The following is a 22048-nucleotide window of genomic DNA, read 5'->3' on the forward strand; positions in this document are numbered from 1 at the left end:
CTTTTAGGAGAAAATGAACTAGGAATAGGAGACCTAGATAATTTGTAGTACATGCTGTTTTGAATGTGGTTTGAAATATAAAGCTGTTCAGCTTGAGGTGCCTAATTAACTGTCTTCCCTCCTACTCCCAACACCCAGTTTCCCTTTTTTCCTGAATTAAGTACCTTGACATTCTCTGTTTTAGTGTTTTTAACACACATGGTTGTGTTAATCTAAGTTCTACTTAGAGGAAACCAAAGTTTGACATACTCATCAACTTCAGTTGGTCTACTCTGAGCATGGCTAACATCGGATACCACTTTTTCCTTTTAATTTAGCACTTTATGTGCATCTGCATCCCTAGAAGCCCCCACTGATGTAGAAGCTACTACCTTATTTCTGGTAGCTCCAAAATACTTTACAGCCTGATTTTTGTTACTAGAGGGAATGATCTTAAAGTTGTACCAAGTAAAATATCCAGAGCATTTTTTTTTAGTTTGAAATCACAGATGTTTCCTTTACCATAGTGACATTTCTCTCCCTCCCTCTCTGTGAGCTGAACTATAACTCATACTCAGTTTTCAAGTTGTGTAGTTATTTTTACCCTCTTACAAGTATCTATTTTACCCTCTTACAAGTATCTATGATGCAGCAAGTAGCCACTTGCCTATACAATACTCATATACATTGGATCCCCACATTCTGAGTTGCAGTAACATGGTTTAATAATCATACTGGATTCTTAAAAGTGTAACAGTGTTGACAAATAACAGAGTGAATCGCTTCTAGGACGTGCTTATAACTTTAACTACTTTCTTTTAGTAAAGTCTTCCTGTTAAAACATTATCTGAAGTCATTGAAAACAGACATTGTTGACCAATTTACAGTACAATACTTACAGCACAATTAAGTATACTGAAGTATACCATGCATACACACACTCATTGGGACTTTCTCCTATGGGTTAGGATTACCGGTACACTCTCTTTTCAAGCAACTTTTCCTAGCTGTCCTTCCTGCTGCTATGTCAGACTTGTTATCCTTAAGAAGTTGTAAAGCTGTCCTTACCAGTATTCACTCCATAAATTGTATCCTCCAACAGAACTGTGACAGTCTCTGTGGTAGATAAATGAACAGGGGGCAGAACTCCTGAAGACAAAAACAAGTTCAAGGTTCTAACATTGAATGCTTTTCTTTAAGAATTTAAAAGTTCTGCTGTCACTTCTGAGTATCCTTTCCTAGAAATCTTAGCTGTACAAAAGAATAAGTTTCTTTCCTCAACCCAAGTTGGAAGCTAGCAGAGGTTATGCCCAAGAGCTAGTACAGACTAGCAGCCGCTGGATGCAGAGCTGTGAACCAGGAATCACCTGTTCACATGTTGCCTCTCCAGTAACTCTTGGCAAGCCACTCCTTTACCAGTTCATGGCCATTTGTTTATATTGAAGTATGTACAGTGGTACCTCTGGTTGTGAACTGGATCCGTTCCAGAGGCCTGTTCGCAACATGAGCAGAGCACAACCTCAAGTGCTGCGTCTGCGCATTGCACGGTGCGATTCGGCACTTCTGTGCATGCTCATGATGTCATTTTGTGCTTTTGTGCATGCGCGAAGCGTCGAACCTGGAAGTAACCCGTTCCGGTACTCTCTATCTCAGTCTGTCTTTACTTTCTGCTTGCGTACCAGAGTCAGCCTAGAAAGGTTCATGGAGTTAAAAGAGGAAGTGAGCACTTCACCTCTATGCACACTTCCAGGCAGTGATTGCGAGCTCTGGGGAGTCTTCTTGGGTGCAGTTGCATCTACAAACACCACATTGTGAATACCAAGGATGTAGCAATATGAAGAGAGGAAGTAGTTATGGAGTGGGAGGGAATTCTTTGCACATGTGAAAGTATGCCATACCTGTGTCAGTTATTGACCTTCTGTGGTTAGGAAAGACATGGCTCTCTTGAACATTTGAGGGAGGTCTTGTTTGATGGTTCCATAATATGATATTATATTTTTCTGCTGAGCGGTGCTCTGTTTGCTTGGGTTTTTTGGGGTTTTTTTAAGTGGATTGTTTGTTGTATTGGGGTTTTCTTACAGACCAAATTATGAGGTACAGCTTTTTAAAAAAATGCCTAAAGTACTGCTTTAGTTCCATCTGTCATAAATTATCTGTGTCATAATAAATTATCAAACATCTAGCCTGTGAATCAGCAGCCATACTTGAGATGGTTCATTCAAGATGTGTGGTCACTTTTGTAAAGCCAGTTATTCAAGATTGGGATCTACACAGTTTTATCTGACTTGGCTCTGACAAAATCTTCAGTTTTGAGGAAATGTTTTAGAACTGCTACAAGTGAGAAATTTTTGGTTTTCATGAAGGAATCATTTTTTTTTCAAAGAGAAACTCCATTGTGAAACTGCCGAATCACAACATATCAAAAAGTTACATTTGGAGTTCATTTGGGGGCTCTGAATAGAGATGGGACAGTGGTGGTTCACTGAGGCCAGCGGTCATCAACATGCTGCCATTGGGTGCTGTGGTGCTCTTGAGGTCATCACCTGGTGCCCACAAATCCTCTTGAGCCCCGCCCCCTCTGCCCTTTCGGTCATGAGAAGATAAGGGTAGTTACCTTTTTCTTCCTTGAAAATACATAGAGCTGAAGGATGGAGTTGGAAGATGCTTTCCCACTTCTTCTTTCAGCTCCATGAGCTTTTCAAAGTCAGATTACTTTCTCTGGATTTGACTTTTACCCAGATTGTGTGTGCATGAATCTCTGTGTCTGTAAGAAAGAAGGGAGTGGCGCCCATGACACTTTCTGGAAAATCCAAATGTGCCCACAGGCTTAAAATGTTAGTAACCTCTCCCAAGACAATTACTGGAGTTTTGAAGTATCATTTTACATATTTTAAGTTGTCATTGTATTGTCGGTGTACTGTTGTATACAATTGCCATTTAACTTCAACCTTGATATTTTCCCCCTTTACCTCATAACTGAGAATCCCGCTCCTTGTACCTGATGAAAATTTCAATTCTATAAAAGACATAGAAAGCTTATGCCATAATAAATGTTGATACATGTGAAGATGTTACAAGATACTTTGTGTTATTTACTGCAGGGCAGGGGGAAACCCAGATACTCGTTTTGAAGTTGGTTTTTGTGCTTGTTGTTCAGAATCTGTCCTTTTCCTTTATTTTTTGCTAACATTTATATGAGCATGGATCTTAGAGGTGAATGGATGAGCTCCTGTTAGAGAAGAAGACAGAGAAGCTCTACAGCAGGGGTCAGCAAACGTTTTCAGCAGGGGGCTGGTCCACTGTCCCTCAGACCTTGGGGGGGGCCAGACTATATTTTGAAAAAAAAAATGAACGAATTCCTATGCCCCACAAATAACCCAGAGATGCATTTTAAATAAAAGCACACATTCTACTCATGTAAAAACATGCTGATTCCCAGACCATCTGTGGGCCGCATTTAGAAGGTGATTGGGCACATCCGGCTTCCCCTGTTTTTGCTTCATCAGAGCATGTCTATAGAGGGGCAGAAGCAACACTGAGACTATCTTGTCTATACTTTGGGAAGTTGGCAAAGATAGCAAAAACTCAAGCATAGTTTTCTTCTGACCTGAGGTAGTAGAAATTAAATACATTAATGCATGTAGAGTGCATGTAGGCAGAATGCATGTTGCAGAACTCTGTGTTTAGTCTTTAGTAGAAGAAAGGCATCACATTTTTTGAGCTGCTTGGGATACAGGTTGAGGATCTAAAATAGTGTTCCTTAACTTGATGACCTTTAGATGTTTTAGTCTATAACCAGTGATGTAGGGTGGAAATTTTTCTGTACAGTATCTTCCATTTCTTAAGTTAGAATCATAGAATCATAGAGTTGGAAGAGACCACAAGGGCCATCCAATCCAACCCCCTGCCAAGCAGGAATTCATAGTTAATTCATAGTAATGAATGAACGCCAGTTAAATATCAGTCAAGCATGGCAGCTTCAAAGTTTTTTGCTTTGTTTACTAAATACAAGTAAAATGCTAAACTAGAGCATCAGAAAACTTTCTGGTGCAAACTGAACATTTTCTGAAGTGAATTAACTCCTATGCAAATTACCCTGATTTGCATAGGAACATTTTCCAATTCTGAATGTTCTGGAAAACCCACATCACTATCTACAACTCTGTCAGCTTTGGCTAGCATGGCCATCTTAGTAAAAAGTAACTTGAAGGCACCAAGTTGGGAGAGCCTAGATTGGGTTTCCACACTCACTTGAGCTGCCTGAGAGGGCTGAAGGCAGATAATTGCCTTCCTGGATGAGCTCCTGTGTCAGATTCTAGATTTACCTGGGAACAGGCTAGGCATCTTGGGCTTTAGAAGCAAGTAGCTCAGAAAATGCCCTCCAAGGGCCATAATCTAGCTCCTCCCATTTGCTTATAAAAGAGGATTTGCTAGGGCATTCATTTGCTAAGGGCATCTTGAAAAGCGATCATGACATGTGCTGTTTCTGTTTCCTGATTTCCCTAAGGATGTTGTAGATTAGTGATGTGGAATTAAGAGAGCAAAAAGCCCTGGCCAAAGAGAAATTTGAGAATATTATTACAAGCGCCCCATGGTGTTACACATTGAAGATGGGGTTGCCAATCTGGTACTTTCTTTTAACATTTCTGGGCATGGGCCCCAGACTCTTAGGTAACATTCATTCATTCTAGGAAGTTGTGAAGCAAAATGTACCTGTAGCTTTCTAAGCTATTTCCGTGAAATAAGCTAGCCTGCCTTCTCCCACCTGTCAATGTGAAGTAAAGTGAGTAAAGTTAAAGCTGTGATTGAAATGTGAGATGCTTGGACACAAAGCAATGGGAATCCCTGAGGATCCTAAAGACTTCTATTTTCCTTTTTCGCTTTAGTGTACTTTCCCAGCTTCTGGCTTATTTCCCAGTCCTTTGTCTGGATCTTTATTTGCCCTTCTCCTCCCAGGGTTCAAGATGCATCCTCTCTGTGGTGGGGTCCTCTGAGAACAAGTAGTCAGTACAGTCATGCCCATGTTACGGCCGCTGCAGGTTGCAAACGCGCCAAACCTGGAAGTACCGGAACGGGTTACTTCTGGGTTTGGTGGTTCCCGCATGCGCAGACACGCAAAATGATGTCATGCGCAGAAGCACCGAATTGTGTCGCGCACATGTGCAGACGTGACTCTTCATGGTGCGTTCTGCTCATGATGCGAGCTGGGCTCCAGAATGGATCCCATTTGCATCCAGAGGTACCACTGTAGAGGTTATTTTTTGCAAATGCTGCTAAATGATAAGTGTAGGTGGATGTAACTAATCCCCCTGCTACCACAAAAGGCAAATAGGAAAACTTGGCAAAGAGGCTTAGGCATGTTTTTTTGCTGTGCCAGAGCTAAAAACCAGTGACTTATTAAGAACTCACTGTATAGTTAACTTATACAATGTTACACATGTCTACTCAGAAGTAAGTCTTTATTTTAATGAACTTTGGTACAGTATACGGTTTGTATTGGGGGGAAACATAATTATTGTGCCTCTAATGATCATATGTAAGTCAGAAATTCAACAAACTGTGCTTTTTTGCATTGCTGCTGTGCTCGACGTTAAAAAGACAGGAGGGTATGTGTTTTGACAATAAATTTTAGATTTTTCGTTCTGTTCCCCTGTGTTGTTGAATGTTTTCCCATGCTATTTCTCTTAGTACAGGCATAGGCAACCTCGGCCCGCCAGATGTTTTGGGACTACAACTCCCATGATCCCTAGCTAACAGGACTAGTGGTCAGGGATGGTGGGAATTGTAGTCCCAAAACATCTGGCGGGCTGAGGTTGCCTATGCCTGTCCTAGTACCTGCAGTACCTTCTAAACTTATTAGTGTGCTGCTATTTCATATTCTTGTCCTGGGCTAGTAGAGGAGAGAGAGTTTTGCACTGCCTTTAGGCCACTGCATAGCTTTGCTATGGAAGTAGGACCTGCTAGTAGCTGGGGCTCAAATGAGTATGAGAGCCTTTATGCTGTATTAAAACAGGGCAATATTAGAGCAATCTGTGTAACTGCTGTTATGTCAGTGGCAATAGAGATGATCCTCATCATCACAAGTCAGGTGAGCGATGTTTTACAAATTTAGAATATAGTTTGGGAATGAGAAGCTGATTCATTTGTGAGATTCCTATGATGGTTCATAGTAGAGTGAACAAACTGGCAAGTTTTGCCAAGACAGCAGTTTTCAGTAAGTACAGGGGGAGGTTCATACAGAATCTGGAGGAAATTATGGTAATTCACAGAAACAAAAATGTAGTATGTGGAGATGTTTGTATTAGTTTCTTTTGATCAACGTATAGACTAAACAGTATTGTTTTCTATGGGTTATTTTTATGAGACCTTTTAAATGGGTTCATTTTGTTAAGGAAACAGAATATAATTTGCTTAAAATTGTGTTTCTGTACCCACTTTTTCCAGGTAAGTCCCACTGAATTCACTGGAGTTTACTGTTCAGAAGGATTTCACTGTAGATACTAGATTCATAGAACTGTAGAGTTGGAAAGACACCAAGGGTCATCTAGTCCACCTCTTCAATGCAGAAATCTTAACTAAAGCATCCATGACAGATGGCCATCCAACCTATGCTTCAAAATCTCCAAGGAAGGAGATTCCACCACCTCATTGGAATCTGTTCCACTGTCAGGCAGATCATTTATTGGGAATTAAATAGTGGCCCTGAATGGCATGTTTTTTGTAGTTGGTTAGTATTTTTTTCCCCAAATTCAGATTTTAAACTTTTGAACAAATGACATGCCCTCCAACTTTCAGCGTGACTTTGTACTCAATGTGAAATGCTTTGGTTCAGTTTATTGGGCTCTTGATAGATCTTAGAAAATCGTGATAGATCACATATGGAACTACAATGTGCTTACCAGGTTGCCATTGGCTAGTGATGGGGGATAGAAAATTTTCTGTTGGTACATTTTCTGATGGAAAACTTAAGACTTTCTAAAAATGCATATAATAAGTTACTGTAGTGCTAGTCAAAATGAATAGTTGCATGGTTGTAATAAGTTTTGGAGGGTGTGTATCCATATACGTGTAATGAGTGCGCTCAAAATGTCATACTTGCATTTTCAGTGTCTCTATTCTTCCCTAAAATATAAACGGTGTAAGGAAACGTAAGCTATTGATTTGACATATCTTAAAATATTTGCATTAAAATACTGTATTACAACAATGGTTTTCCAGTTGAGTCTTTGATTTTGAAGATAACATTTAAACCACATAATATGTTATTCCCCCTGCCATGAAATATTTCAGTTTAAATACCTCAGGGTATCGGAAACCTCTTGAGTTATTGAGGAAGTCAAATTAATATGGAATACTTCTTAAAATTTTGTTTACCAAATAAAATGTAACCATGACCATACAGGTCCCAATCAACTTAGGAATTTAGAAAATGTAAATCAAAACTTTCTGGAAAACCCACACCATTGCTAGTAGTAACTGCATACTGTGTTCTGGCAAGTGCCTGCCATTCTCACAGAGAGATGGGTGGGACTCTTCATTTCAGTTGTTTTGCTGGGCTACTGTGACATTTGGGAGCACTGGTGTGGACTAGGGAAGCAACTTAGGTTGAATTGCTTACAATAGTTCACATCGGAAAATGTTCTGATGCCCTAGATTGATTTGACTTAGCATGTTCATTTTATATATGTTTAGTAAATTAAGCTAAAAACTTTGAAGCAGCCGAATTTGTTTCAAGTGGCATCCGTTTATTGTGAAATAATGGTAGACTGAACCTGGGTCCATGCGGCTCTTTTTCTTTTTCCCCAGTGCTGATCTGTGGTTCATCGGAATTTATTGTTACTAACAAACTTACAAAACCGACAATTTTCTAGAGAAAATTTTCTGCCTCACATCACTGCTTGGAAGCAGTAAGAATTTCTTAAGAGGCCCCTGCTTGTGGGTGCCTATTTAGAGGGATTGAATTTCATTTCAAACTCACAGCCTGAAAGAACAGTTTATTTACTGTTTTGTAGCTATAGCCACCAAAGCTTTTGGTAACAGCCATCTCAAAAAAAAAAATCTGATTAATTATAAATACATAGTGGTAAAGGGGGGAGACTGCTGAACAACACACTACGGTAATGCTCCTTAAGAAAAGTCATTTTTTTTCTACAAAAGCTGCAATTTCAGGGTCTGTGGATATGGCTGTGTAAACCCTTACCTTCCATTCTTTTGTGCAATTTTTCATGCCTATCACATCCATTATTCCCTAGTCAGCTGCGGCTGCTGCTTTAGGGGGTTGGGATGAGGGAATATATTGTAGTTGTCCAGGCAACCAGGCTGAAGCTCCTTGCCGCACTGGAAATTTCATTAACTGACATTGCCAGGTGGCAAGTTTTTTTGCCCTGTTCAGCAATGAACACATATAGTTACACGTGATTAGTTGGAGCTGGGTAGGGATTGGGGTGTCACAGTGTTACTATGAATGAGATATGCTTTCCCATCTATGTTCTGCTGTATATAGTGAGTTTTACAGAACAGCATCCAACTTGTTCCATCAGTGCAATGATTTTTCCTTGCACAATGCAACAATACCACCCCAGCAAAATAATAATAATAAAAAATATCCATACTCTGGTTTCTGTCACCCCTCTGAAGCATTTTTGCAGTGAGGAGAAAGGAGGAAGTTCTGTTGTGCAAGTGGAAATCCTTGTGCTGATGGAATGCCTACATTCTTTTGGGAAGGCGTGTGCATGATTTCTGCCAGGTGCAAAAAGTGCACCACACTTCCACTCTAGTCTTTACAGACAGAAAAAAAGCCATGACGTTATACTGTAAAACCCAGCTAGTTTTCTGTGTTGAGCTTTCACAAAAATAAATAAATAAATTCCTTCCAGTAGCACCTTAGAGACCAACTAAGTTTGTTCTTGGTATGAAATTAAAAATTGTTTTGTGAAGTTTTTTTTGTTCCACATAAACTAGTAAACAGTTCAGGAGATTGTTGCTCCATTTGTTACAAATACAAATAAATATTATTTGTAATAATATTTTTAATATGCTAGTTGTGATTATTTTATGCCCATTAAAATTGCCCCTAGTTATATCTTATGTTTCTAAAGTAACAGAATGACTTTCAATCTGAAAAAGAAAAAAGAAGTGCTAGGTTTTCCGAGCTTATAAATTTCTGGAAATTTTACATCTCTACCCAATTCATTCCCTTTTGGTGGGCAGGGGGTGTAGGTGTGATTGTAGTTTTGTTTTTATGTTTAATCACCCGTGTGTGTTTTTTGAGCTGATTCACCCTATCTCTTTTGTTTCGGGTGTCATTTATTTCTATCATCCATATGACTTCATGTGGATTATGTTTTATTAGAATTTTTAGCATCATTGTTATAATTTGGGTTGTTTCTTGACTAGGTGAGAACTGTTGGCAAATAAATGTAGTATTCAGAAGACAAAATGAGGTAGTTATTTCAGTAAAATTATAATCTCATGCAGGGCAGTCTGGTAGTGGTGCTGCTTGCCAGCATTGTCAAATATGTGAAGCAGTTATCAATAAGTTATCACTTAAGTTCGCTTTGTATGACTGAACTGCTGTATTTCAGATGATAAGGACAGGAATCTTGAATTGTGCCAGCTTTGAAGTGCTTATGATACAAACAGAAATAGAATTTTAAAACTGCCTTTGTGATAGACAATTGGATTATTTTAACAGTTGAGATTACAGTATATCGGTTAAGTTAGCTATTCATTTAGGTTGGGGACAGGTTTAACATGTATATGGTTTTTTTTTGGTGGGGGGCGTTATTGATCTTCCCCATCAATGATTTTTAATTTGAGATGCCATCTCACTGGGCCATGTCAAAGAGAGCATGTGATGCTAGGATATTGAAGGTTAGGTGACCTAACATTTCTGGTTTGATGGTAGTTTTTGGAGTTAATGTGACAAGCTTCCTTTACTATACAGTTGTTTCCCTTATCTTGCCTCTGTCTCCTCCTCAGAATATGCTGTGGGTAGTTTCCTAAGATTTTTGGCTAGCCAAATGAACATTTGTGGTAGCCAGGACCCTATTCCTCCCCTGCAATGCAATCCTTTTAACATTTGCTATGCTGAGATGCAGTTTTAGCATAGGATTTGGTTCTTGCTCCCAATGTGATGGATAATTCTCCCTCTCCTCTTCAGATTTGAAGCTGCAATAGTTGATAACATCTTTACAGTTGGGCTTGGCATTTGAGAACCTTGGAAGCCAGCACAACTATGGGTTTCAAGTTTGTGCAGAGCTTGTCTGAGGCCCAGGGTTGGGAGTCTTCTTAGAATAAAGTTACAAGCTTGAACAACATAAGTCGGGCAGGCCCCTGGCAGGGACCCCCAGCCAGCTTGGCCCTCCAAGGCCTGGAGTAAGTATATCCAGCTGCTCCCTGCCCAACATGGGCCTAGTGGACATGACTCTTACCTCCCTGCCAGTTCCAGACATGGAGCTTTTGTGGGGTGGGGGGTGGGGAGCAGGGACTTGTTTTAATTGTAGGCAATGTATCTGCTGCCCATTTCCCAAATGGCTAGCTACACCTTACTTTCCAGCTTGGTCCTGCAGAAGTAAATAGATGTATACAAAGAGGAACTTACTATTTTCATTCCTCCCTCCACCATCCCCACCCCAGATTTCTTTCCGACATTGGCAAGTGAAATAATGGTACACAGAATATGTGTCCATGTGGCTCCATTTCATTTTTTCTGCTTCACAGATATACGCAAGTAAACCAGCTGTCAGTTTTTGCTTGATGGCAGTAATTCTCTCCAATAGGCGGCCAATTCACTATCAGTTTAAAAGTGAAAAAGAGCCATCCAAAAGTAGTAGTTTCTACATAGGTGTTAAATATGTAGAAGAATATAACTTTGCAGATACTTAAAAAACAAACAAAAAACAAAATAGTCATGACAGGGACCTGTAAACTTCTTCCAGCATATCCAGGAAGGGGAAAGAAGGTTAGTAAAGAGGAAACTTAGGATAGAATAGAAGAATTGTCTCCTAACAACTCTTAGTAAGTATTCAAGGGAAGGGACTGAACCTATGGTTGAGGGTGGATGCATGCCATGAAGTTTAAACAACAACAACAACTTCACCACCACTACATTTCCACCCTGCACTATACAGAGATGTTTTAGTAGGAATGAAAGGGGGGGAGATAATCCCCCCTCCAGTGCCTCCCCCCAATTTTTCTGGATTACAGCTATTAAATACTCTGATTTGGGAGTGACAGCCCCCAAGTTAAGCTTTTATCACTATAGAATGAGGACTAGTGGCTCTTAGGTCTTGTCCAGAGAGTTGTCTGCTATCAGATCACTTTTAACATATCGGGAGGAGGACTTGGGTGTTCTTTCCCTCCTGAATAATACACATAGGATTTACCAGTTCTTTTTTTCAAGCTGTCTGAAGTCCTGAGCTGGAAAGCTTGTCTTTGGAACTGGCAGTATACTGCCTACAGAAGAGAAATGTTTACACTTGCAACCATTAGTCCTAAAATAGCCTATACTTCAAAAGTATTTTTCCTGATTTCAATGGTATTTCAAAGTGAGTGTGCTCCAGAGCACCCTAGTAAACCTGTGAGTTTAAAGGATAGGTATACAATTTCTAAAAAGTCTTGAAGCCAGAGTACAATTTTTTTTTTACTCCTGTTGCAAAAAACAGAAATATGTACAATGCTTAAAGTTTATTTAAGAATATATGATGTAGAACTTAAATTGTTAGTATTAAAGTTAAAAGTCTAAGTGTATCTGTTTTAAGTATAATGTTAGAGATAATGCTGCAAGCTGCAGTAGCTGTAAGGTACCCAAGAGTTTTGCCACTTGGAGAAATGGAAAAACCACTCTTTGATCAATTAGGAATGCCTTAATTAAATTTAATTAACATATATCTAACCTGTCCTTCATCAAAATCAATGTTATGCAACTTAATACCATAAATATATAAAGTTCTGTACTCAATTTAAGTGCTGAAAGCACTTGCTACCTGCAGTTTTATCTTAGAGCATTTGACCTTCAGGAATGTGCCTTCCAAAATAGTAGCTACAGCAACATGTACATACTAAAAACATAGTATACTTCTCTCCAGAAATATTGTTATATGCAAATCTATACAGATTCAAAACTTGAGATTTTCTGTTTAGTTCTTTGAACTATATGATGCTATAGGTAAAGGTAAAGAGACCCATGACCATTAGGTCCAGGACAGATAACTCTGGGGTTGCGGCGCTCATCTCGCTCTATAGGCCGAGGGAGCCGGCGTTTGTCCGCAGACAACTTCTGGGTCATGTGGCCAGCATGACTAAGCCGCTTCTGGGGAACCAGAGCAGCGCACGGAAATGCCATTTACCTTCCCGGCGGAGCGGTACCTATTTATCTATTTGCACTTTGACGTGCTTTCGAACTGTTAGGTTGGCAGGAATATGATGCTATAGGGAGCAATTACTTCATCAAAGTCATTCATACTCATTTGTTAGTTAAATCCTGCTTTTCCATTTTTTTAAAAAAGCAACCAGTTGAAAACATAATTAAGTTTTCAGATTAAAATAAAGAGTTGGCAATAGGACCCCCAAAATCTGTTACAAATAAGACATCATGATTCAAATCCAGGATTGAAAACAGTGTAAACATTATGCAGCCACCTAAGAAGAACCATACTGAATTGGATCAAAGGCCCATTTAGTCCATTGCTCTGTTCTCACAGTGGTTAACCAAGATGACTGTGAGAAGCCCATAAGCAGGATATGAACAGTCGGTGTTCAGAGGCATCCTGCCATTGATTCTGGAGGGTTGTACATTTTCATCATGACTAGCATCCATTGATAGCCTTCTCCTATATGAATGTGTATATCTGTTGAGTCTGTGCGATGTGGTGGACATTGCTACATCTGGTGGTAGCAAATTCTGTGGCTCATCTATGTGCCATGCAAAGAAGTACTTATTTTGTCACCCGCAAACTCATTTACCTTACTGCTCACCATTAAGTCCAGATCATTTATGGACAAATTTAAAATGCTGACCACAATACAGGCCTTGAAGGGACCCCGCTTCTTGTATCCCTCCATTGTTATTGCTGCCTTCTACAGCTTGCTCCTTAACCAGTTTCTAATCCTGAAGAGAATCTTTTCTCATATCCCAAGATTTTTAAACCTACTCAGCATTCTTTGGTGAAGTTCTAACTATACAATGTCTACTGGATCACCCCTATCCACATGCTCATTGGCATCTGAGGGCTGAGGAGCCCCCACTGATGTCATCTGTTGAAGTGATGAACAGGATTCTTTCACACTCCTTCAGATGTTGGTCCTGGTATTTCCTCAACAAGCAAATTACTTCCACATTTATGAGTAGATAGGTTCTCTGGTGGGAGACTCCTTAGCCTCCTTGCTCCATGAAGAAGATGATTTTTTTGGTCAAGTAAGTACCTGTAGCACTTACTTGACACAAAAATTATGGATCCCCTAAAGCAGCCTTTCTCAACCTTGCATCCCAGATGTTTTTGGCCTACAACTCCCATCATCCCTATGTAGCAGGACCAGTGGTCAGGGATGATGGGAGTTGTAGTCCAACAACATCTGAGGACCCAAGGTTGAGAAAGGCTGCCCTAAAGCATTTGGGCCAACAAGGAGGGGTAGTATCAGCAGTTGGAGCTATGCAGAAAGGCCCTTTCTCCATGTGAAATAAAGGTGGCTCAAACAGATATTTCCTGTTTCATCGCTCTCAATCTTTGCTTGCAGTGTTCTGATGGGGTTGCCAAAATGAAACCAGGGAAGCTTATTAGTATAACAGTTTTCAAACCAGTAAGGTCATATGACAGATCTGTACTCTTAAAGCTTATTCTCTTTTATTTGGACACCCAGTAAGTTCTTGATGGCAAACATTGTACATTGAGCACATTTTTATACCCTCTGCAGATAATAACAGAATGATGAACCATAATGTGCATTAAATGTTAATGCCTACTTTATTATGACTCTATCGATCAATGGATATAGCCCAATTCAGACAAATCATTTTACTATAAGCTTAATAACTGGATAAATGTTAACCTGGGAAAGGTGCAGAAAGAAGAAATGGCGTGGTGCATCTGAAACAGCACAACCGGACGCCTTCATCTGCCCCAGCTGCAACAAGATATGTCTCTCCCATATCAGTCTTTACAGCTACAACAGGCACTGTAACCTTTGAACAGTTTGACTTCACCCCCAAAGGCACACTCCTCCATTGCCTTCCAAGGCAGACGAATGCCAACCATATGCTTAAGCACATTTTGGTTTAATATGCTTTATCAATGCTGAGGAAGGCAAGGGCTTATTATCTGAAACGTACTGTTTTCCTTTACAAATTTTCAAAGACCTGAATTTATCAATTTGTCTTTCAGTGCGAGGATGTCGTCCAGGAAAGATTGTGCAGATGACAGAGGCTGAGGTTCGGGGCTTGTGTATAAAATCACGAGAAATCTTTCTTAGCCAGCCCATACTTCTGGAGCTAGAGGCACCGCTGAAGATCTGTGGTATGTGGTGATTAATGTTGTATACTAAAGAAGGAAAGCTTTTAGCCTGCAAAATAATATTTGCCAAATGTTGCTATGTATTCAAAATACGTAAACAGTAAAGAGAAGCAAAACCATTTAACATGAAAAGATAGCCTGCTTACCCTACTAAAATGTAATTTGGTACACTTTTACCACATTGAGTGATTTATGTCCTAAATACTTCTGCCAAGTCTTAAGCTAATTCAAAACCTGCTGTACAAAGAAATACTGTATTTAATATATAGTAAATACTAACCTTGGGTTTAATTTAGTTCCTATATTATTAAAGTAATTTAGGAGACAAGACTAAGTGCTAAAACACTTCATATTTTCACAGTTATTTTTCAGCCTACTTGTGCATTCTTTTTTGGGTAAGACCCAGAAAGGGAGTGTCTTGCCTTTTGATCTGAAGTTCAAGAATGCTTGCTAAACAACTTTAGGGTTTGGGAGGTATGGCAACATGCCACTGCAGTTGCACACTGAATGCCTTCGTTTACCTGAATCAGCATTCAACAGGAAGAGTTCTGCCATCACCAGCTGAGCTTCAGCTCTTTGAGAGGCTAGAAGATTTCAGAGAGACAGTACAGACTAGAAAAGCAAATGCAGTTGCATCTGGGCTTAGTTTAGTTTAATAGTACTTTATTAGCAGGTTTAAAAGCATTTGAGTGTTTCTAAGTGCATTCAAATGATAGGTTAAAAACATCTCTTTTTAACCTATCATTTGAATGCACTTAGAAACACTCACAAACTGATTTGTAATTGAAGTATTTTTTACTATTACTTGATTTTTTTATCCTGCCCTTCCTCCCCAAAAGAGCTCATCAAAATAATAACACAACATAATTAAACATTACAATTAAGCTGCTAAAACACTTTTTAAAGAATATGTACAATTCCTAGCTCCTCAATGCATTTCAGACCAGTGATATGTTTACTGTAGAGATAAGTCCTAGAAAAAGGCACTGCCATTTATTTTAAGGCACCAGCATGCTGCTCCTATTTCATTTATTTTAGTTGCTTATGATGATGTTCGGTGGAGTATAAATCTATTTTTGTATTTGATTTTTTAAATATGTAATGCTTTTATGTTTAAGAGAACATTTTGTTCTTCTGTTAATTATGCTGTTTTGAATGCGTACTTGGTATTAGATCTTAATTTGTAATATTTTATTTTGTAATGTTTTGGTTGATGCTTTTAAGTTACTGGTAGATTGTAGCGCACTTAGCAATGTAAAATATATATATCAAGTGGTATAAAAATGATTTAAAATAATAATAAAGCTCTATTCTTTGCAAAATCTGGGTAATATTGAAGCCTGCAATATTGCAATAACTTTTTGTGTGCAGCATGATAAAAACTAGTTAGCATGCAAAGATGTAGAAGCAACAACAGCTGTCCACATGGAGATTACAAGATAGTAGGAAGGCAGTACAATTTCCTGACTGTTAGTAGTGGTATAGGAATGTGTTAGAGGTACTATTATAAAAAGTGTCTACAACAAAGCATATGAAAAATGTAGCATGCCTTGAGGCCAAGAACGTATCCGTGATTTATTTAAATACTTCAGGTTGTATCCAACTAACTTCTACTTAGAATAGACCCATTGGAATTGATGGTCCTAAATTTGTTGTTGTTGTTCAGTTGTTCAGTCGTGTCTGACTCTTCGTGACCCCATGGACCAGAGCACACCAGGCACGCCTATCTTTCACTGCCCCCCGCAGTTTGGCCAAACTCATGCTAGTCACTTCGAGAACACTGTCCAACCATCTCATCCTCTGTCGTCCCCTTCTCCTTGTGCCCTCCATCTTTCCCAACACCAGGGTCTTTTCTAGGGAGTCTTCTCTTCTCATGAGGTGGCCAAAATACTGGAGCCTCAACTTAAGGATCTGGTCCTAAATTAGTCAAGTCCATTAATTTCAATGGGCCTCCTCTGAGTAGGCTATCCTTGGATACAATTGTTAAACTTCTTAAAGGGTGCAGCAGTATAAAAGCCCCCACTTTCACGGTGAAAAGTAAACTAGGAGAATGCTTGCCACTGCCCAAAAAAGGTGGCAGCAAGCCTGTTAAATGGTACATCTTTAATAACTGTATCACACTGATCCTATAGGATCTGAACTAGCTTCCTGTACATATCTGGTTGGATTTCAGAGTGTTAATAATATCTTGCAAAGCCCTAAAAGCTTGGGGCGAGGGTATGTGAGAGAATGTTTTCCCCATTTTGTCCTGACTGATCATTAAAATCTACCTAGAAGTGTGTGTTGGTGTCCATCCTCCCTGTCTCCCCTTTGGAAGCTGGTAGGGGGATGTTGGAGAGGCCTTTTTCATTGCAGCACCCTAGTTATTGAACAGCTTCCCCTCAGAGGCTTGGAAGGTAATCGTGGTGGGATCTTTTTGATGACCAGTTAAAACCTGACTGTTTACATAGGTTTTTGGCTCATACTAATTTTAGCTTGCAGTGGGATCTGCCTGGTGGTTTACTTCATTGTTGATGGTGATTTTATGATATATTATATTGTATTAAAAGGTTTGTGTAATATATACTCTGCCCTAAGAACATATAATAGAGGGTGGAAGGGAAATATTTTAATAAACTTAGGTTGTATCAAATGTTAGTCACATACAGAGTAAGCCTATTGAAAGTAATGGACATAACAAAGTGGAATTGAGGAGGAAACAATCCCCTTAGTATTTTACCACCAAAGCAGAATATTTGTTTTGGTTCTTACTACCAGCTGTTCAAAATGATTTTCTTTTAATAATAATTTCTTCTAATAATTGTTTCATAAATATATCTGCAATCTTAATTTTCATAGGTGACATCCACGGTCAATATACAGATTTGCTTCGATTGTTTGAGTATGGGGGATTTCCACCTGAAGCCAACTATCTATTTCTGGGGGATTATGTGGATAGAGGCAAACAGTCCTTGGAAACTATCTGCTTATTACTTGCATATAAAATCAAATATCCAGAGAATTTTTTCCTCCTGAGGGGAAACCATGAGTGTGCTAGTATTAATCGCATCTATGGATTCTATGATGAATGTAAGTAAAGCTTTATATAAATGTTTCTAGTAGTTACCCTTTTTATGACATGCTTTGAAACTTGTAGAAAAATTCACCTAACAGTATTGAATTAATACTATTTTATGTTTGTCTTTAAACTTGTGAAATAACCTCTGAATTACCTTTGCATTCAGCAGTTACTTAAATAAAGATGGCACTCTTTTTGAATGGTCAGACTACCATATGTAATGTGATAAATAAATTGCTGCTCTTCTAATCCCATCAGGTAAACGGCGGTTTAATATCAAGCTCTGGAAGACATTTACAGACTGTTTTAATTGCCTGCCTATTGCAGCCATTGTAGATGAGAAGATTTTCTGCTGCCATGGAGGTAAGCAGAACACACCTTTCATAACAGTTAAATTACTTGTTTCTTCAAAGTTCGGACAAAAGTCCAACCAATGAGTTTTCTTGTCCCTTACCTCTTAACTAATATCAAACAAAGTGGATTTGAAATGCATTATAAAGCCACCTTGTAGAATATCATTGGTTTCCAATAATCTAGCCAGAGAAATCTTGATGAATGAGCATATACAGCTTGCCAGCAGGGTATAGCAGTTTGATTAATTTTTTATAGGCCTGAAGAAGGCAGAGGTTATAGATTTGAAGTGATGGGTATGCTGACCTCTGGGTCTTTTGACTGATTTTAATTTAGTGTGCAATTTTAAATACTGGTCCTTTATCATTTGGCCTATCCTCATTCTTCAGGCTCATTACAAAGATTGTGGTGATCATTTTCAAGGCAACAGAGCATACATCCGTACCTCTTGGCTATCATTAAGGATATCGGCATAGGAAAATAGCCTACAGAGGAATTGATGAAGGATGTGAGAAGCCTCAAGGAAGCAAAACTTCCTGCTGAGCAGGAATTTTAAGTTACCGTATATACTCGAGTATAAGTCGACCCAAATATAAGCCGAGGCACCTAATTTCCCTACAAAAATGTGGGAAAGCTTATTGACTCAAGTATAAGCCGGTTCACCTTTGCCACTGTGGTAGAGGAGGAACGAGCAGCCCAAAGCAGCCCTTTGGGCTGCTCCTTCCTCTTCCTCCTTTGCTGCTGTGGAGCTCACCCCGTCGCAGGGTTTCGAACCGCCATTCTTCTGATCAGCAAGCCCTAGGGCTCTGTGGTTTAACTCACAGTGCAATGTTCCCTTGTGTTATACAGAGAAGGCTGGGATCCAGTCCTGTTTAAGCAGGAGCCAGGGAAAGTGAGCACCTGTGGCGTTTTAATACTTCCTTAACTGATAGGCTTTCTGCCTTCTGGGGTCTAAAGTTTGCATTTATGTGAGCAGTTCAGGAATGGAACAAGCTGCCTGTTCTTGTACCACCGTTCTTGTACACTTCTTAAGGAATGGTTGACTTGAGTATAAGCCGAGGGCAGCTTTTAAAGCACAAAAAGTGTGCTGAAAAACTAGGCTTATACTCAAGTATATACGGTACTTAATTCCATCTCAGGGATTTGCAGCACCCACATGACCACATCACTAAATGGTCCTGTCCTTTAAGATGGAAGTGCATTTACTAGCCCAGCTCAACCCTATTGGAGCCTACTATGGGTAGTACCTCTGGTCATCTTCATGGGTCCTCAGGATTCTCAACCATTGGACAGAATGCAACAGCCATCTCTGAAAGAGAAACAGTATCCCTATTTCAGTCTGTTAACCACAAAAATAGAACCATATCCTCAAGAGATCATGCTTCTATTATTCTAGGTGGAAAGGTGCATCTCTTTGAGCCAATAATATATTGGTATGAACAATCAGGAAGCCAGCTGGCTCAAAGGGAAACGAACTTTGGAGAGTAAACCATAGCCCAATATTTCATTCAGAGTTTGAGCATTTGGTCTCTGGTCAGGCCTCCACATTTGGCCCACCAGGCCATTTTCAGAAAGCCAAACCCACATGAGCATTGGGCAAGGGTAGGACTCCAAAGGAACAAATCAGGAGCTTAAAGGTCCTAGTTGTTCTTTGGATCTAGCATGGCATGCTTCCACCCACCCATCAGCTGCAATGGGCAGATCATAATGCACCTTCAGCCCCCTCACTCGTGGTTCACTTGCTTTGAAATCCCAAGAATCGGGGCTTTAAAGGGAACCTTCACCTGATATCACTATGACATCAGGTGATAGACAGGTGGGTGGCCTTGCCCACCTATCAACTTTGACCCACCAGGCATGGGGAAGGTAAAGTGCTGGCCCTCTGGCCAGAAAAGATTCCCAGCCCTTTCTTCCTGAAAAGAGTGTTGATCAAGATGGGATAAATTGTGATATTCTTTGAATAAATTGCTGAAGTGTTGAAGAAGCCAAATTCGAAGAAATTATCAGGACTCCCATCCTAGAAATAATCACAATGTGGATAAATCGAAACACTCAGCCATTATTGAAGCGTCTCACAAATACTTGGTTTGCTTCCTAATACATTTGCAAAACACATGTCTCACATGGTTGTTTCTGTTCTGTCTTTTTTAAATAGTTGTACTAGCTTAAAGTCGTAAAAGAAAATAACCTTTTTAGTTTATGTGTTATGATGATACAGATAGACTGTTTGCAGGGGTGTGCCTGACTTTGTGCCCTCTGGATCCTTTCCCATTACAGCTGGTGAAATTGAGCCTGGGGAGAGGGTTATTTCCTGGTTGTGGGCGACAGCGTCATTATGTAAAGGAATGGTGCCTGCCACTTTGGTGGTGCAATCATTATGGGGGGCAGGGGAGCCAGCCTGGTCACTAATACTCTCCATTGGAGGAAAGTGTTTGAGAGGGTCATGCTAGAATAACTACAGATACTTTTGGATAAGACTGATTTATCTGGATCGATACTAGTCTAGATTCAGAAACAAATTAGTATTGGACATCATGATGACCTTTATGGCAGTAGGAGCAGTGGAAGTGCAAGCCCACTCCTGCTGCTGTATCTCTTAGTGGTCTTTGATATTATTAGTAATAGTAATTATGTGTCCTTCACCAGCAGGTCCCGGGTCAGGTTAAAATAGTTATATTATTAAAATAGTTATTTATTCCTGCCCTGTGGAACTCCTTACCAGTAGAAGTTCAGCAGGAGTCACCCCTGCTTGCTTTCACATAACTTTTGAAACAAAATAAGAAATAAAAAAATTCCTTCTAGTAGCACCTTAGAGACCAACTAAGTTTGTTCTTGGTATGAGCTTTCGTGTGCATGCACACTTTTTCAGATACGGTATCTGAAGGTATCTGAAGAAGTGTGCATGCACACGAAAGCTCATACCAAGAACAAACTTAGTTGGTCTCTAAGGTGCTACTGGAAGGAATTTTTTAAATTTTGTTTTGACTATGGCAGACCAACACGGCTACCTACCTGTAACTATAACTTTTGAAAACACTGTTGTTCAGGCCTTTGTAACATGACTCTTGCTACCAGCCAGTTTTCATTGATATGTTGATGTTTTTGCTGTTATTGTAATATTGTGTTTTTATGTTTGCACACTGCCTATGAAAGTGTGGTTTGAAAATATTTCAACAAACTTGGCTCAGATATTTTCTCCATCATAGCTTAAGCTGGAGAATCACCCCTTAAAAATAATTGGTTTAGTAAACTTTTACAACTTTGTATAGAATAAAAATATTTTTTTAACCTATATTGACAGAGGGAAATATCCAAGTAGAAGTATTGAGGCAGGTGTCTCAGTATGCCTGCTACTTGAATTCAATTCTTTTTAGTGAAATAGTTGTCTTGTCCTCAGATGTAAATTATTTTGCATTTGTTTAACAATGAAATTATTCCAAGTAAGGATCACTTAATTTAAAATTAATGTTTCTTCATTATGAAGAATAAATGTTCCTTAGGCATCTTGTACACCTTGAACAATTTTATAAAAAGAAACAAACCCCACAGTAGTGAAATGGAGAGCTCTTTATGCTTCCAATAAAGAATGGGTGTTTTGTGCAGTTTATTCTTAAATGTTTAGAACACAATTGCGTGCCCTCTGTCAGCAAATTTTTGTGATAAAAATTAGGTTTATATCCATTTGCAAAATCTTAGAGATGGCCCTGTCTCAGTGTAATAGCTATTGAGCCATGAGGTGGGGTATGAGCATAAAAAAAATCAAATGGATATGTCTACCAATTGGATGGCATTACATTGGAAAATAGAGGTCTAGTATTGTCTAAATTCTTTTCATTGACCATTTCTATGAACAATGAAAATGAGTTTTCTCATTTATGTTGTCAGGACTGTCACCAGATCTGCAATCAATGGAACAGATTCGAAGAATTATGAGACCCACAGATGTTCCTGACACAGGTAAGGCCCACCTGCATAAATTGCTGCTCACTGTAAATTACCGTATTTTTCGCTCCATAAGACACACCTGAACATAAGACGCTCCAAGTTTTTAGAGGAGGAAAGGGGCAAAGCCCTGTTTTTTTCAGGATCAGCTCAAAGTTGTGAAGCAAAAGCAAAGGGGGGAAAAGCCTAGTTTGGGGGGGATCAGCTC

The 22048-nt window shown here is 39.4% G+C and overlaps 1 protein-coding gene across 3 annotated transcripts in view; it reads left to right on the plus strand.

Annotated features, from left to right (window-relative positions):
* PPP1CB (protein phosphatase 1 catalytic subunit beta) overlaps window positions 1-22048 on the plus strand; it is a 34003-nt gene that overhangs the window by 5743 nt on the left and 6212 nt on the right. For 2 of the 3 annotated variants that reach the window (XM_033144613.1, XM_033144615.1), the window contains exons 1-5: window positions 14006-14156; window positions 14334-14492; window positions 17328-17558; window positions 17806-17910; window positions 21784-21855. In XM_033144613.1, the coding sequence (XP_033000504.1) occupies window positions 14021-14156; window positions 14334-14492; window positions 17328-17558; window positions 17806-17910; window positions 21784-21855 (703 nt within the window). In that variant the 5' untranslated portion in view covers window positions 14006-14020. Of the gene's footprint in view, window positions 1-14005; window positions 14157-14333; window positions 14493-17327; window positions 17559-17805; window positions 17911-21783; window positions 21856-22048 lie in introns of those variants that run through there. The other variant, XM_033144614.1, reaches the window with a different exon arrangement.

This window comes from Lacerta agilis, chromosome 3 (assembly GCF_009819535.1).
Source record: "Lacerta agilis isolate rLacAgi1 chromosome 3, rLacAgi1.pri, whole genome shotgun sequence".
NCBI classification, from domain to species: domain Eukaryota; kingdom Metazoa; phylum Chordata; class Lepidosauria; order Squamata; family Lacertidae; genus Lacerta; species Lacerta agilis.